This window comes from Penicillium coprophilum (genome assembly GCF_028826855.1).
Source record: "Penicillium coprophilum strain IBT 35676 chromosome Unknown utg000002l_segment0_segment1, whole genome shotgun sequence".
NCBI lineage: Eukaryota > Fungi > Ascomycota > Eurotiomycetes > Eurotiales > Aspergillaceae > Penicillium > Penicillium coprophilum.
Genome location: NW_026622722.1, coordinates 1,727,086 through 1,742,886, shown reverse-complemented (window position 1 = coordinate 1,742,886; position 15,801 = coordinate 1,727,086). Strand labels below are relative to the sequence as shown.

The 15,801-nt window shown below is 50.6% G+C and overlaps 6 protein-coding genes across 6 annotated transcripts; 5 read left to right on the top strand and 1 right to left on the bottom strand.

Annotated features, from left to right (window-relative positions):
- Nucleotides 1-179: 179 nt before the first annotated feature.
- Nucleotides 180-1,553, top strand: N7500_002704 (uncharacterized protein; the record flags this gene model as incomplete). Its single annotated transcript, XM_056673850.1, has 3 exons — nt 180-262; nt 320-645; nt 703-1,553. 3 exons carry the CDS (start codon nt 180-182, stop codon nt 1,551-1,553), a joined length of 1,260 nt encoding a protein of 419 aa, XP_056534375.1.
- A 3,376-nt stretch (nt 1,554-4,929) lies between these two features.
- Nucleotides 4,930-7,172, top strand: N7500_002703 (acetoacetyl-CoA synthase; the record flags this gene model as incomplete). Its single annotated transcript, XM_056673849.1, has 5 exons — nt 4,930-4,980; nt 5,029-6,041; nt 6,097-6,554; nt 6,608-6,948; nt 7,020-7,172. The coding sequence occupies 5 exons, from the start codon at nt 4,930-4,932 to the stop codon at nt 7,170-7,172; spliced, it is 2,016 nt and encodes a 671-aa protein (XP_056534374.1).
- A 422-nt stretch (nt 7,173-7,594) lies between these two features.
- Nucleotides 7,595-9,183, top strand: N7500_002702 (glutamate decarboxylase; the record flags this gene model as incomplete). The annotated part of the gene is made up of 2 exons (XM_056673848.1): nt 7,595-9,018; nt 9,069-9,183. The coding sequence occupies 2 exons, from the start codon at nt 7,595-7,597 to the stop codon at nt 9,181-9,183; spliced, it is 1,539 nt and encodes a 512-aa protein (XP_056534373.1).
- A 630-nt stretch (nt 9,184-9,813) lies between these two features.
- Nucleotides 9,814-11,035, top strand: N7500_002701 (MBL fold metallo-hydrolase; the record flags this gene model as incomplete). Its single annotated transcript, XM_056673847.1, has 4 exons — nt 9,814-9,986; nt 10,114-10,245; nt 10,294-10,552; nt 10,601-11,035. 4 exons carry the CDS (start codon nt 9,814-9,816, stop codon nt 11,033-11,035), a joined length of 999 nt encoding a protein of 332 aa, XP_056534372.1.
- A 583-nt stretch (nt 11,036-11,618) lies between these two features.
- Nucleotides 11,619-13,754, top strand: N7500_002700 (uncharacterized protein; the record flags this gene model as incomplete). The annotated part of the gene is made up of 2 exons (XM_056673846.1): nt 11,619-12,618; nt 12,670-13,754. The coding sequence occupies 2 exons, from the start codon at nt 11,619-11,621 to the stop codon at nt 13,752-13,754; spliced, it is 2,085 nt and encodes a 694-aa protein (XP_056534371.1).
- A 420-nt stretch (nt 13,755-14,174) lies between these two features.
- On the bottom strand, nt 14,175-15,551 carry N7500_002699 (nitrilase; the record flags this gene model as incomplete). Its single annotated transcript, XM_056673845.1, has 2 exons — nt 14,175-14,996; nt 15,078-15,551. 2 exons carry the CDS (start codon nt 15,549-15,551, stop codon nt 14,175-14,177), a joined length of 1,296 nt encoding a protein of 431 aa, XP_056534370.1.
- Nucleotides 15,552-15,801: the final 250 nt, after the last annotated feature.

Sequence of the window (15,801 nt, the reverse complement as noted above, 5' to 3'; positions counted from 1 at the left end):
GTAATACTTTGTGTTCCATAACTGTCCTCACCACGGATCGAGAACCCTAGAGAAGAGAACATACCGCGTCATCCCTTGCCTTCTTCCTTCCTACACTTCACTACCATTCGTAAGTTAACTTCGCCTTTTATCATCTTTCATCTCATTCTAACCAGCGCAGAATCACTTCAATATCAATAATGGCTAAGAAAGGAGGAAAGAAGAACAAGAAGGGCAGCAAGCCCGCCGCCGCTGCTGTGGTAGACAACGTCAAGGACGTGGTGTAAGTTGGAAAAAAAATCAACATGCCACATAATCAACTAACCTTGGAACTCTTTAGCGAACCCGATCAGGTTGAGGACCAGGTCAAGCAGACCGAAGGCCAGACTGAGATCGCCGAGCAGACACAGGTGCCTGAGACTGCGACACAGCCCACCGAGACCGTCGCCGAGTCCACCAAGGCGCCCGAGGTCATCCCCTTGACCGAGACTCCCGCAGCTGAGATCCCAGCTGTGGCAGAGACCGAGGAAGTGGATATCAAGGAAGCTCTGAAGGCCGATAAGGTGCCCTCGACGGAGGGTACAGTCGAGGAGGCGGTGGAAAAAGCGCAAGCCTCCAAGGCTGGCCAGATGGGCGAGTTGGAAGGTGGAGCTGCTGCCGGTACTGGTATGACGCGCATTAGTAAAAACGCGACAATGATTCCAACTAACTCGGATTTTGTAGCTGTCCTCCCAGAGACGACCACCAAGGAGCCCGCTTCGATCGCCGCAACCGGCGTTCCCGAGACATTGGTCGAGCGTCCCAAGACCTCGGAATCAACCACCGCCCCTGCTGTCGTTGCGCCCGAGCCTGTGGCCCCTGCTGCTGCTGTGCCTGTTGCTGCCCCCATTGAGAGCGATGCTGCTCACAAGCGCCCGTATGAGAAGCCCATCTTCAACACCGAGGAGAACCTGAAGCCCCACAAGATGCCCAAGACCGACGAGGAGCCGATCGCGGCTAGCGTGGCTGAGGACAAGAAGACCATTGAGAACTTGGCCGGTGTTGGACCTGCTTCGGCTGCTGCGCTCACAACCCCTGAGCCTGCGCCTGTTCAGGCCGAGGCATTCACGGTCGCCGATACACCCAAGGTTGCTGAGACACCCAAGATCGTTGAGGAGAAGAAGGTCGCCGAAGCACCTAAGGTTGCTGAGGAGAAGGCTCCTGCCCCCAAGAGCACCGCTGCTCAGTCTGGCGCCAAGTCTCCTTCATCCCCCGTAGCGGTCGCCGCCGCAAACGCTGCCCTCCTCTCTTCCAGGGGTGACAAGGCTGCTGCTCCGGCGGCTGCTCCAGCCGCCGCCCCGGTTGCCAAGGAGGCCGAGCCCAAGAAGCCCGAAGCTGCCTTGAAGCGTGGCGAGGAGCCGGTGCGCAAGGCTGACGAGGCCCAGCCAGAGCCTCAGCCCGAGACCAAGGCTGAGCCTGTCAAGGAGGAGACTCAGAAGCCATCCGAGACCGCAGCAGAGCAGGCCGAAAAGGCCGAGCAGGCTGAGAAGAAGAAGGGCGGATTCCTGTCCTGGTTGAAGCGCAAGTTCAAATAAAGTAATCGCTGTTGGGAGAGGGCCAGTGTATGATATGCGTTGTACGCTAGTTGGGGATGTTGAGGGGGCGCTTGCAGGCTATCTTAGGCTGCCTCAGGTTTTGTTTTTCTTTCTTTTGTCAGGCTTTGATGATACACCAGTTGAAATTATATATCAGAATCAGAATCATAGTGCTTATTATTTTTGATCGGGGGTCTTGCAATGTAAAGAAGAATAGTGTACTCAGGGCCGTTGGGCTTCCAAGTTTTTGCTGTCCGATGTACACCGCTACTCAGGCGTCAATGCGTGGCTCCATCTGACATGGACACCATATGGATTGTCAATAATTGCCTGATCGTCTACTTTATACCTCCCTTCCTGCGGCAAATCACCAGGATTCTATTGGGCTGGTCATGGTCCAAGCTTGAAAGGTCGTCATTGGTTGGGAATCCGGGGGTCTTTGCACCGGACGATTCCAACGCCTCCCTCCCTACTCCGTACAGGATCGGGCGATGGGAAGAGGCTGGCAATACAAAAGAGATGCGTGCGATGCGTGGCAACATGCTGAAAAAGCCCTTGACCACACAATATCACCAACCCGACAGACACCCTGTACCCCTATATACGGAATCTGGGTGGATACGACATGGACTATTGGACAGACGAAGCCCCACGCCAGGTGGGCTCAAGAGCGAAGCCCCTCCACTATGGCGTAGCCCAGCCTCGACTTTCGTATAGCGGGCTCTGTTTTCCAACAGGATCGTTTTGGGTGATTTGTAGAGACCGGAATGGAGCTTGGCATTGAGTCCGGGACGCTTGAGGATTTCCCGGTATTTCTCATCAGGGAAGAGGGGTATTAGTGAGCAGTATAGATACAGCATTTCAGACGTATATCAATTCGTGGCCACTGGGTGGTTCGTAGTCATAACAAGGCTGTACTGGTTTTCGTACTGGCTCCCATCGAGATATCGTGACTTGCAGGCAGGAAGAGAGGCGGGACTCTAGTGATTGATGAAAGTGGTCAGTGGATGTGATTTTGTACAGCACGAATCGTCTCGTTTGTTTTGAGGTTTCTCGGTTCATTCTTTGGATTGACCCTCAAGAAGTCTAAACACTTCGAGGTTGTGGGAGGTCGGATCCTCCCTTCAAGTGGGCCTATTCCCAAAGACTCATCGTGGTGTTGAATAGGGTTGTCCTGATTTGAGAACCATCGTGGCTCATTTGAATGAGGGTTTGTATCTGCGGACCTTCCAAAACTCGATTCCATCAAGTTTGGACGACCGTGGGGGTCTCAAAGGAGACAGAGAGGTTGTATGTGGCTAGATGCGGAAACAGAAGGAAGCAAAGACCAGGGAAGGTGATGAACATAAGGAAGGCGTGCAAGTAGGAAGGTGCAACCCAGCCCTACCAAACATGTACTTTTCCACTATAATTCCTGCCTCCTTCTAGTTCACCGTCTCGCCCATTTCTTCTTACCATCATCCCAGTATGTTCCAACTAAACCCAGACGATAACCATGTGAGGGAGTCCGTCAAGCAAGTAAATGAAAATACCTGGCTGATTGGCGAGCTGACCCTCCGTTCTTCGAGCGGTCGTTCCGATGTCATTATTTGGTAGGGCTCAACCGACAATCTTAGCTACACTCTCACCAACGCAGCCCCTCCACCTCCGACCATCCTACCTATGAGGCCGTCGAATTCTTTTTTGGGGGGGAAAGGGGAGGGTGGGTTGTAGCCTGCCCACTTTATGTGGAATTACGACATGAGAGCAACGTCTTTCACAGTGAGTAGACTCTCACCCCGGTGAGAGGGACGACCTTGGATGAGACTAGGTGATGCTTCGGCAAGTATAGAGGCTAGGACCGTGGTCATTGAGGATGGTGAGTCAAAAGCTCATTCCGTTGTGCCCACAGACGGGTGGTCTATTTTGATAAGTAGGTTGTATAGGATAAGTGATGGTCATACGCTATGCGAGGACTGGAGCAGCTGAGCTAGTCTACGTATCGATACTCAATAGTGGGTAGATATTGATATATCGAGGTATAGTCACGAATAAGAGAGTGTTAAGAAGCCGGGGTTAGCCTTCACAATTTAGTATAAGTAGAGGTAAGCCAAGATATAGCCAATCTTATCATGCCAATATAGAAACAAAAGTAATAATATAGTGAGTGTATCAAGATATCAATGTAGAATAGAAGTCTCCACTAATTGAAGCTATAAAAGAAATATACGGTCAAGGATATAAAAAAAAAAGACGCCAATCCACGAACCCCGCCCTGTCAGGACCGCCTACCCCCTTCAGGACAAAGGACCTGATCAATTACCAGGTGGGTTTGGGGGGGACTTCCATAATCCCTCGGTCAGCCTTCACAGCCATGCCACGGACCTAGACCAGTTGGCCGACCGGCCTAGGCATTATGACAAGACCAGCAGTCAAAGAGGTAGAATTTCAGATTCCCAGCCACTAGGCTAACCAGGGTGGATCAGCTGGTAGGAGATCTTTTACCTTGCATATATAGAGCCTCTTTCCTCTTTGGGACACACATAGTTACTGACCAGGGTTCGACTCCTGCCCAAGATAGCTTTGATGAAAGCCGAATATCTGGTCGGACGCTCGCAGATGCCTGGAAACATCGCTACGTGAAGGCAGTCGTAAAAACTTGCGAGACAGTTGCAAACCGGGAAGGAGACGTGCTTGGTGGCGTGGACGGAAAATGCATACCTGACCAGTATCTGACCAAGCGTGGAACTGCCATAGAGTTCCAGCCTCAAAAACCTACTGAAGTTTACACATTAATGGGGATGGATTGTTCAAAACTCTCTTATGCTGACCTAGGTCCTGGAAACATCATTATGGAAGATGTGCCGAAAGATGGCACGGTTGGGATCATTGATTGGGAGATTGCTGGGTATGTCCCCAGAGGATGGATACGGAGTTTCAATTGAGAAGTGGATTGGGATCTTCCTAATCCGGGGCCTGAGGAGTCTCATTGGTGGTCAGAGGTTCAGAAACTATTAGAGAAACATGGATTCGATGATCGTTCGACCGACTGGACGCCATGGTATTGAATCATTGGTGTGCTATAACATCTGCAGGCCTGATTCATGATCCGATACAATAACCTTGATGAAATCTGTGGCGAATCTGAGACTAGACTTTGTGTTCCCCATAATAAGCTGTGTAATTGTGAGATGGATGTATACTCCGTCGAGATGTACGTACATCCCACATCTTCGCCCCCGCAGTTTACACCATAACTAGTTCGGGCCTCGGTAAGTCCGGAAGATGTGTATAAAATTGGCTGAAGATACTCTACATCCCTCAAATACCACTGCAATTCTTCATGGCATCTCTTCCACGTAAACTATGGCAACATCCAGCCCCGGAATCCACCCAGATGGGTCACTTCCAGCGCGACCTAGAGAAATCCACTGGACGCAAGTTCGACGTGAGTGACTTTGGAGATCAAACGTACTACATTATCTAACCACCCTAGTCCTTCCATGATATGTATCTATATTCAGTGAAGAACCGTTCGGCATTCTGGGAATTCTGCTGGAAATACTTCCACTTGATCCACGAGGGCTCCTACACAAAGGTAGTCGATGAGACTGCTCGAATGGATAGCGTGCCCGAATGGTTCGCCGGTGTACGCCTGAACTTCGCCGAGAATCTACTCTTCGCGCACATTGCCGGTGACAAGACTGGCAAGGAAGACGGCAAGATTGCCGTTAGCGAGGTCCGAGAAGGCGCTGCGCATGATGTCGTCCACCTCACCTGGAGTGAGCTCCGGCGACGGACTGGAGTTTTAATCCAGGCTATGAAGGCTCATGGGGTAGTTCGGGGTGATCGTATTGCTGTCTGCGCGGCGAATAGTATTGAAACACTACTTGTGTTCTTGGCGACAACGGCTCTGGGAGCTATTTTCTCGTCCAGTTCCACCGATATGGGTACTAAGGGTATTTTGGATAGGCTGCTTCAGATCAAGCCTCGCTGGTTGTTCATCGACGATTTGGCGGTCTATAATGGCAAGACTATCGACTTGCGATCGAAGATTGGGGAGATTGTTCAAGGCATGGAATCTGAGTCTGAGTTTGAGGGAGTCATCGCACTACCTAGATTCTCCTCGCGGCCGGCGGATATCAGTTCCATCCCCCAAACTGAAACTCTGACGGAGTGGCTTGCAAAAGCACATGGCAACGATAAACTCGAATTCGAACGAGTTAGATTCCGTGATCCTTTCTTGGTGGCTTACTCGTCTGGCACGACAGGACAGCCGAAGTGTATCGTCCATTCCGTGGGCGGCGTGCTTCTAAACTCGAGCAAGGAAGGTAGATTGCATAGTGGTCTCGGGTCTGACTGCGTCACCTTGCAATACACGACCACTGGATGGATCATGTATGTGAGTGCCATGCAGAGTTTGCTGTTTGGCGTGCGGGTGGTGTTATACGATGGAAGCCCATTTATTCCAGGTGTCGCTGCTCTGATTGATCTTGCAGCGCAGGAGAAGTAATTGTCCTTCCATTGATATCCACATGTGCAGTCCTCAGCTAATCAACTGCAGGGTGACCCATCTTGGAATATCACCCCGGTGGTTGCATGAAATCCAACAGGCAAAGATCAAGCCCCGTGAGAAAGTCGACCTCAGCTCTTTACGGGTTGTCACAAGCACTGGCATGGTGCTGCGGGATGCATTGTTTGAGTGGTTCTACGACGAAGGGTTCCCACCCCATACTCGCCTGAATAATATTGCTGGTGGTACTGATATCGCAGGATGCTTTGGAACCGGCAACCCTCTTTCCCCCTTGTATGTGGGCGGATGCGCCGGATGCAGTCTGGGAATTCCTGTGGAGGTTTACGACTCTACAATTGAGGGCGGCGACGGAATTCAGGGTGTACCCGTGAAGGAGGGTGTTGCGGGCGAGTTGGTCGCCACATCTGCTTTTCCCAACATGCCCACACTGTTGTGGGGTGACGAGAATGGAAAGAAGTATCATGATGCGTATTTTGGGAGATTCGATAGTGGGACCACTCCTCCCTGTATGTGTGTGGCTATGGTCACTGATACTCTGCAGATGTATGGACACAGGGCGACTTCATTTCGATCCATCCAATCACGAAACAAATCGTGTTTCACGGACGCGCCGATGGGGTGCTCAACCCGTCGGGTGTGCGGTTCGGTTCGGCCGAGATATATCGGGTAGTCGAGGGTCAATTTTCGAAAGAAATTGGTGATTCTATATGCGTGGGACAGCGACGGCCAACAGATACGGATGAGCGCGTGATACTCTTTCTACTCATGAAACCAGGGGTAGCGTTCACATCGGACTTGGTTGCACGAGTGAAGAGCGCGATTCGTACAGAGCTGAGCCCACGTCATGTACCGATGTTCATGTTCGAAACCCCTGAAATTCCGGTATGTACTTCGAACTCCGAAGGGAAAACAAGATACGTAAAAGTGGGACTGACCCACGCATATCGTCACAGACCACGGTCAACCTGAAAAAGGTGGAGCTCCCTGTGAAGCAGATTGTCTCGGGGAAAACCATCAAGCCCTCAGGTACACTGCTCAACCCGAAGAGCTTGGATTTTTACTATCAATTCGCCAGAGTGGAAAGTTTGTACGAGAGTAAACTCTGAAACACAGACTCTTGGACCTCTCATTCAACGTGGCTCCATATGAGAGGGGCAGACCGGGTCAATCGGGATCGTCACTTCGCTCTGCCAAGCTTTGACCAAGCTTTAACAACGGGCCCTTGGAAGGGTTTGTATATGTCGATACATAGTAGAAAATAGTAGAAGAAACATAAATTAGATTCAATTACGTTAAAAAATGGATGATCGTTGTAGCAAAGAAAAAGAGTGAGGTAGAAGTTGAGGAAGAGGGAAAAAGTGATGGGCTGATTTGACTGCGTCATTGACAGCTCCCCGCACGTGGTAATGGATCCTTCTTCCCTCTTATATTTCTCAATTCCTTCCTCGCTGATTCTTCAATTCTGAGCTTTTGGTCTTCTGTTTTTTTTATTTCTCTTTTATTTCTCTTTGATCTCTAACCATTCGCAATGGTCCATCTCGCTAAAGTTAACAAGGACAATGAGGTCGTCACCTCTCCTCATGACATTGTCCCTATTTCTCCTCCAGACATCAATGACTTCGATACCAATGTCTACGGCAGTCACTTTGCCGCCGATCATATGCCTCAGGATCGAATGCCAGAGCGAGAGATGCCTCGCCAGGTTGCCGCTCGGATGATCAAGGACGAGCTGAGTTTGGATGGTAATCCCAAGCTCAATCTCGCCAGTTTCGTCACCACCTACATGGAAGACGAAATTGAGGAGATTATGACCGACGCCTTCAGCAAGAACTTCATTGATTATGAGGAATACCCCCACTCCGCCGAGATTCAGAACCGATGCGTGAACATGATTGCTAGACTTTTCAACGTTCCCACGGATCCCTCCGGTGAAAATGCCATGGGCACTTCAACTATTGGATCTTCTGAGGCTATTATGCTGGGAACACTGGCTATGAAGAAGCGATGGCAGAATAAGCGCAAGGCTGAGGGCAAGGACTACTTCCACCCCAACATTGTTATGAGCAGTGCTGTTCAAGTCTGCTGGGAAAAGGCTGCTCGTTACTTCGATATTGAGGAAAAGTACGTTTTCTGCAGCGATACTCGTTTCGTGATCGACCCCAAACAGGCAGTCGATTTGGTGGATGAGAACACAATCGGTATCTGTGCCATCTTGGGTACCACCTATACCGGCGAATACGAGGATGTCAAGGCGATCAACGATCTACTAGTGGAACGTAATATTGACTGCCCAATTCACGTTGATGCGGCTAGTGGTGGCTTTGTTGCTCCATTCATCCGCCCTGAGATTGAGTGGGACTTCCGCCTGCCAAAGGTGGTTTCCATCAACGTTTCCGGTCATAAGTATGGTCTGGTCTACCCTGGTGTCGGATGGGTTGTCTGGCGCGCTCCGGAGTTCTTGCCCCAGGAATTGGTGTTCAACATCAACTACCTAGGAGCTGACCAGGCTAGCTTTACTTTGAACTTCTCCAAGGGTGCTTCTCATGTTATTGGACAGTACTACCAACTGATCCGCTTGGGTAAGCGTGGCTACCGTGCAATCATGAGCAACCTGACTCGCATTGGCGACCACATGTCTTCAGAGCTTGGGAAGTTGGGCATGGTCATCTTGAGCCAGGGGCAAGGTTATGGTTTGCCTGTGGTGGCCTTCTGCCTACCCCCAAACAAGGGTCGTGTGTACGATGAATTCGCCGTAGCCCATCAGCTACGCGAGCGAGGCTGGATTGTGCCTGCGTACACTATGGCACCCCATTGCGAGAAGATGCAGATGATGCGTATTGTCATCCGTGAGGACTTCAGCATGAACCGATGCGATAGTTTGCTCCTGGACTTCAAACTTGCTCTCCAGACGTTGGATGCTATGGACAAATCCATGATGGAGAAGTATAGGATGTATGTATTTTCCCCTAGATATTTTGATTCCCATACTGACAGAACTAAAGGCATATGCAAATCCACCGCCACCACCCTCGGCACGAGTCGCGCATTCACCCTCACTACAAACGGGACACACACTCATTGCAGGCCAAAACTGGCAAGACACATGGCGTGTGTTGATTTTCTTAATCTATACCTCTTTAACGTTTCTTTGGAATATGGTGTGCATCAGGATGCTGATAGGGTAGTTTCAAGAATGAATAATCTTAGTGCCACACATCTGGGTTCCTATGACAAGATCTAACCCATTGGATCTACAACGACTAGTAGTATTTGGGCAGAAGTACAAAGAAAAGTTGGATGAAGTAAGGTCATACGAGAATGAATCGAAGAGTGGCACTGCGACTTTGACTGTTCTCCTTCTCAGCCTACTCATTTCTTTTGGGCTCTTGCTCCCTTACATCTATCGATTCACCTACATCAAATCATCAAAGTGTGAGAATAAATGGGCCGTATTCCAGATCAATTTACAACTTCTTCAGCTACAGAATTGTTGCGGGTGTCCAACCCCAGGACGCTAACTCCAACACTAACTTACGAACTAGATAGCTGCGGCTTAATCGAGGATGCCGACGGAAAAGGGAGATTGTGTTGTGCTTAGAAGCCTATTGCCCTGATCAATGACAGAGATTTGACTTCTCTGAAGACACGTATCGTGGCTTGTGATGTCACGTATGCGTAGGCCTGTAAAGAGTAGCCAAAGCCCTGCGATGTTTGTGCTTCCATCTACCCCCCAACTACGCATATACCATGAAGCGCATCTCAATTGACCCGAAGAGGAATAACCCTCCAACCCGAGATCTTCCAGTGCTCACTTCCACCCCGGCTCAACTTCCCCCAGCCAAGGCGACGAAGCTTCATCCATCCAAATCAGGCGAAGAGAATGCAGCGCTGTTCTTCGTGGGAACGGCTACAACAATCATGTCAGTTCACGTCAAAGAATTGATCACCCTATACTAAAAAAAAAAGCAGAGAATGGGCTGGAATACGGATTATGACTGATGTCAGCTCTTGATGGGAAGTCCAATGCTCACGAACTGACTGTATCAGCCCAACTTCCTCCACGCAGGCGACCATGTTCATCTCGGTCCAGGCGTGTCAAGTGAGCGCCTCACCGATCCGGCCGTCGACCTGCACGACGCTCCCTCGGATTGATCTTGTCCTTCTGTCCCACTATCACGAGTAGGTCTTGGAGTCTCGAGATTTTGATCAGATGATTGATGTTGCCAGGGATCACTTTGATAAAAAGGTCGAAGCTTCATTGCGACGTGACTTACCCATTATCACTACACCCCATGCAAAGGAGCATCTCACTTCCAAGAAGCAGGACCCATTTACATCTGTGTACGCCCTCGACCCATTTGAGCAAATTGAGATCAACATTGAGGGCACAGCAGGCCCAGGACAACCCGGACTACGTGTGACAGGAATGCCGGGAAAGCATGTACCTTCTAACCTAGTAGAGAAACTCAACTCGCTAGTCAATGTAGTAAGTGGAGTTTCTTTTTCCGGATGTTCCTACCTAACAGACCAACAGTTCCCACCAACCAACGGGTGGATGCTCGAACTAGGCCACAGCACCCACACTGCAGATATTTCCTGCGGTTATCGCATGTATATTTCGGGAGACACCTTGATGGCAGATGAGCTGCGTGAAATCCCAAAGCGATACGCAGGCCAACGAATTGACCTGATGCTCGCTCACCTTGGCGGCACCACCATTCCTTCTCCTTTAGTAGGAAGACTAATGGAACCGCTAGCGTTGATGGTCACCATGGATGCGGAGCAGGGTCTGCAATTAATTCAGCTGATCCAACCAGACGTGACTATCCCGATTCACTTTGATGACTACGATGTGTTTGCCAGTCCGCTAGAAGATTTCAAGCGTATCATGGAGGTGGCGGGGTTATTGGACAAGGTTGTATTTTTGGATCGCAAAGACCAATATTGCTTTCGAGTTATGGACTATTAGGATGTATCAAGTTTTTGTGTACGGAGTACGCGTGTCTGTGAGCTCAGCCTTGGATTTCGGGGGCCGAGAGTAGCTCACATATTTTGTCCTTCTTGGTATGGAGAATGGGACTTCATATACGAGTCATATAATTTGCTTCGCCCTCGAGAGCGGAGCCAATTCCAGGGAATTTGGGGGCTAGAAAATATGTCGAAGATGAGTTCGTATTTTACTTCGTGTTCATCTATCAAAAGTATTCGACCGATCTGGAGGAGATTGGTCTTTCTTTCAAATCTACTCGTTTTCTTTGTTCATTATCCATACATATCTGGCTAGGATATAAAGGAATGTCTACGTGGACCTTTCACCGTCTATAGTGATTGATTATATTGTATGAAATACTCTCATCTAAAACTATTAGATCTACATTGGAATCTATGTTGTCCATTCGAATTACTATACTGTCAAGTGCAAAGTCATTGTTTACCCCCTATATATAGAACAACCTCTCCCAATCATCGTCGACCCCAGATCCACCAACATCAGCCTCTTCCCCCCTCTCTCTTCCTTTCCCCCCTTTTTTTTGTCTCAGCGACAAGCAGTGATGCACCTCTTCAAAAGGAAATCGCCTTCGAGGAGTCATCATTCTATGCGTAGCGTTGAACAGTTGGCCCCCGCGTTGACTCCACCGGACCTCCCCACTGATTCAGACCGGCGCTTTTCACAATACGAGTATTCGGTTCCTGGCCCTGTTCAGAACCAGCCTCAGACTTTAAATCGGTCACAAAGTCAACGTCAGAAACCGTTACGTGGTCGACCCACTGTTAACGTTGTTGCCCCGGAAGATTCACGCAAAAAGGGCTTATTCTCAGTCGAGCGCATCTCCGTCAAGGGCAAACCAATCTCCCATCCCATCATCTCACAACCTGCCTCACCGGGGACTTTACACCCGGAGACCCTAGACGAATCCGACGAATTTCTGCATCTTCGAAATTCTTACTCGGAGAACCCTTCACCGGTCAACCCACCACAATCTCCCGCCTACCAACAGCAACACCCGGCTCAGCGAACTCCCCGACCATCGCATCCTGCTCACGCCCAAGACAACCCCGAGTGGTCACAGCAACCGGTGCAACCAATTTACCCCAAACTCCAGCGGTCCAATACCGAGCCAACCCTGCTCGAACAGTACGTCCGACCGTCGCCTACCGATATTGTCCCCGAATCACCACGACACGCGTCGGAACATCTTCATCGGGGACAGCCTGTACCCCCTACCCAGGATCCGGTATTGAATACCCGACCCCCATCCCAGCAGAGTCACGAGCCGCTTTCCCCGTTACAGTCCGTTTATCCTGACGCCATGCAGTCTTCCGCGCAGGCACAAACCCAAGGTCAATTTCAGCAGTTGGACAGACAAAGATCGGCAGGTTCGCCACAACAAGACCGTAATCAGCAAGACCGGAGTCAACAGGAGCGGAGTCGACAGAATAGTGTGTCAAACATGCCTGATCCCGGACGGAGCACACCCACCAATACACACCGCCGCGAGGATTCCGGAGAAGTGGACGTGCGGGCATTGATCCAGAAACATGATGAACTCCGTAAGAATCTTGATTCGGAATTTTGATTCTTGATCAGCTAACAATGACCAGAGGCCAAGTATTCCAAGGTGAAACGATACTACTTTGAAAAAGATGCGCAGGTTCAGCATCTCCAGAACACGGTAGCGCACCAACGAATGGCGGTGTCGCGTACCGTACTTGACGATAATGAATACACAAACCGATTCCAGCGACTTGATGGAGCGATTAAAGACCTGGCTTTCTCTGTGCGTAAAGACTGGCGCAGTATTCCGTCGTGGCTGAATGGAATGGTCACCGACGATGCTTTAGCGGTCGGCACGAAAGAAATGACCGCGGTCGGACGGGCGGTGATCAGCCGATGGCTAGTAGAAGAAGTCTTCCAGCGTTATTTCCATCCATCCTTGGATCCAACATTCAGCGTGCAGTTGAAAAATATCGAAATGAACCTGCGACGACAGCGACCGTCATCCGACGAGGACCGCGAGAATGCCTCCGCCAGGCTCTCCTACTGGCGCCGCACCACCTTCGACGGATTGACTGACTCCTTAGCCGGACCTGATGCCGCAGAGCATCGCATTAAGCTAGTTGAGCATTTAATCGTGGAACTCGCTGGCTTCCTGGGATCTCAGCTTCACGAAATCGCGCTGCCGGGTCTAGAAGCAAGTGTGCGTATGATCATTGAGAACTCAGTCAACATCATCGAGAAAATCCCCCTGGAAGCCCGTGATGTCTGCGTCGATTACTTTCCACCGGGAATTCCCCTTGCCGAGCAATACATGAAGGTCGAAGGCCAATTACCCACACTGAGCCACCCGCCTCCACCACCTTCAGATCAAGAACAGCTGGAGGAGCCTGCTGCGGCAGAGGGAGATGCGTCGTCTGGATCAACCACCGGTGTGATAGAGAGCGCCTCACAGGCACAGCAAAAGCCCTCGAAGAAGTCCTTATTTGGCGGGTTGATAAGCCGCAAGCATGCCGCCAGCGAGATCAGTCGTCCGGCGCCGGCGCATGGACCGACCGAAGACAAGAGTGAGCCTGTTGAGGTGACTCCAAGCGCCCCGCGCATTCGGTTCGCAGCGTTCTTGGCCGTCGAAGTGCGCGGCAAGGGCCCTGCAACGGTGCTGATCAAGTCACCGGTGTGGTTGGTGGAATAAACGGTGTATGAGTGCAGCTGGATTAGATTGGAAACCGCAGGGGCTCTATATCTATCACGGTGAAGGTTGTACATAGAGAATGGACAGAGCTGTCACATGCTGGCATGGCGACGAAGATCACTTCCAAGCTAATACCCGTTGAGATCCCACGGCATTTCAGTTCAGCGGTGGTTGCAGTTGGAGGCTGGGATCGAAATTCCTTTTTCTTTTTTTTTCTTTGCCTTGATGACTAGAATCTGTGATTCTGCTATGATTTTGTTATGATTGTGCTTTTTTGAGTAGAAAGTTCTTCGATTCGATGTTTTTTAGCGGCAGTCTTCGCCATCTCATATTCCTGTTCTTCAGTCCATTACCTCCACTCCATACCCAGATACACCAATCCCTTCAGTTTCATATACCTAACACATTAAAATCAACTCCCTACAAAGGCGGCGGCGCCAAATCCAACCCCTCAACCTCCAATTTAAACGCATCATTCCGTGAATAACTCCCAGCAACATCAAGGTCAAGCCGACCACGCTCACAATCGTCAAGATCAATACGCGCAATAGCTAGTCCATCACCCGCCGCAACAGCGGGCCGAGGTTCAGTAGCTGATGTTCCCGGCGCGCAATCAGTCACAGCAGCATCGCTACTATCCGACACGTCATCCGTGCAAACTTCCCACAACGGACCGACGATAGTCTCTCCAAGCGGCGAGACAATACAACTTCCACCACGACAAACATACTCCAATTCCGAGCCCGAAGTAGCGACTGACTGCTTAGTATTCGATGTGGAAGAATTCCCCGACGGACCTTGTGCCTCACCCTGTCCCTCACCATGAGTCTGCGGCCAGACAATCTCATGCGGACCTTCAGAAGTGACAGACAATTTCCTTTCCGGATCTTGCGTAGAAGTCTTCGGATCCAGACCTGTTGGATTTAAATTCCGATTCGGGCCTGGTCCGGTAATCCACTCCGGCAGCTCGGAGGGACGCACGCACTGATTCGCCGAGAGCACGAAACAGCGGCCTTCTATGCCGACGGTGCGCATGAGCGGGAGCCAAGTATCGCGGGCGTCGGCCGTGGGAGCGAGATAGATATTCACGTTCTGGGAGTACAGACTCTGACGTAGGAGGGGCATGTAGTTTTCCCAGCAGATTGCCGATGCTAGGGTCAGTGGGATACCGTTTAGGGTTGTTGTTACAGCGCGGAGGGTTGAGGGTGAGCCCTGGGCCCAGATCATGCGTTCGGCAGCCGTCTACAAAGGTCAGTATATAGATGATAGAATAACAGAACAAGGAGAGGAAGGAAGGGAAGGAGTGATGTAGGAAATCCATACCGGCATAACCTTCCTCCTCTTCCCAATAACACCCCTAACAGGATCAACATAAACAACAGCACAATACAAACTACCCCCCGCTCTCTCTACCAACCCCGTAGCGAAAAATACACCCGTATCCCTCGCAACACGCTCAAGAAACTCCCTCGTCCCGTCGCCCCGGAACCTCTTTCCCTCTGCGACATCCAGTTTGCGTTCAATCCATTCATCGCCGGCTCCGGCTGGTGTATCGCCTAGATCGATGGCTGCCTTGAAGTACGCGAGGAATTGTTCCCGGCCGCGCGGGTGTCGACTTCCCACTGCGGAGCCGAAGGTGCATGTCCGCGGGTACCCGCCTAGATAGGCTTCTGGGAAGAGGAGGAGGTGAACGCCGCGGCGGGCGGCCAGGGCAGTTGTTCGTTCGAGGGCGTGGAGGGTTTCTGGTAGGGAATTGTGTGTGCGGGATTGGGCGACTGCTACTGTGAGGGAGGGCATTTTGGGATTATTGGGCTTAGGGCTATAGTTGGGAAGAAGAGAGGAGAGGTTGGACTCGACAATGACGAAATAGCTCTGGAGGGAACCTTGGCTTGGCTGTGGGGGATCCGTGAACTTTGTATCGAGGCTGGACTTCTGTTGTAGGTCTCTATCAAAGAGTAGTCAATTTGTGTTATAGGGAGATGGTGGATGGTGTGTACATGTATACGAATTGCTTGTCTTTTTAGGAAAACTAGGGCTTTCCTACATG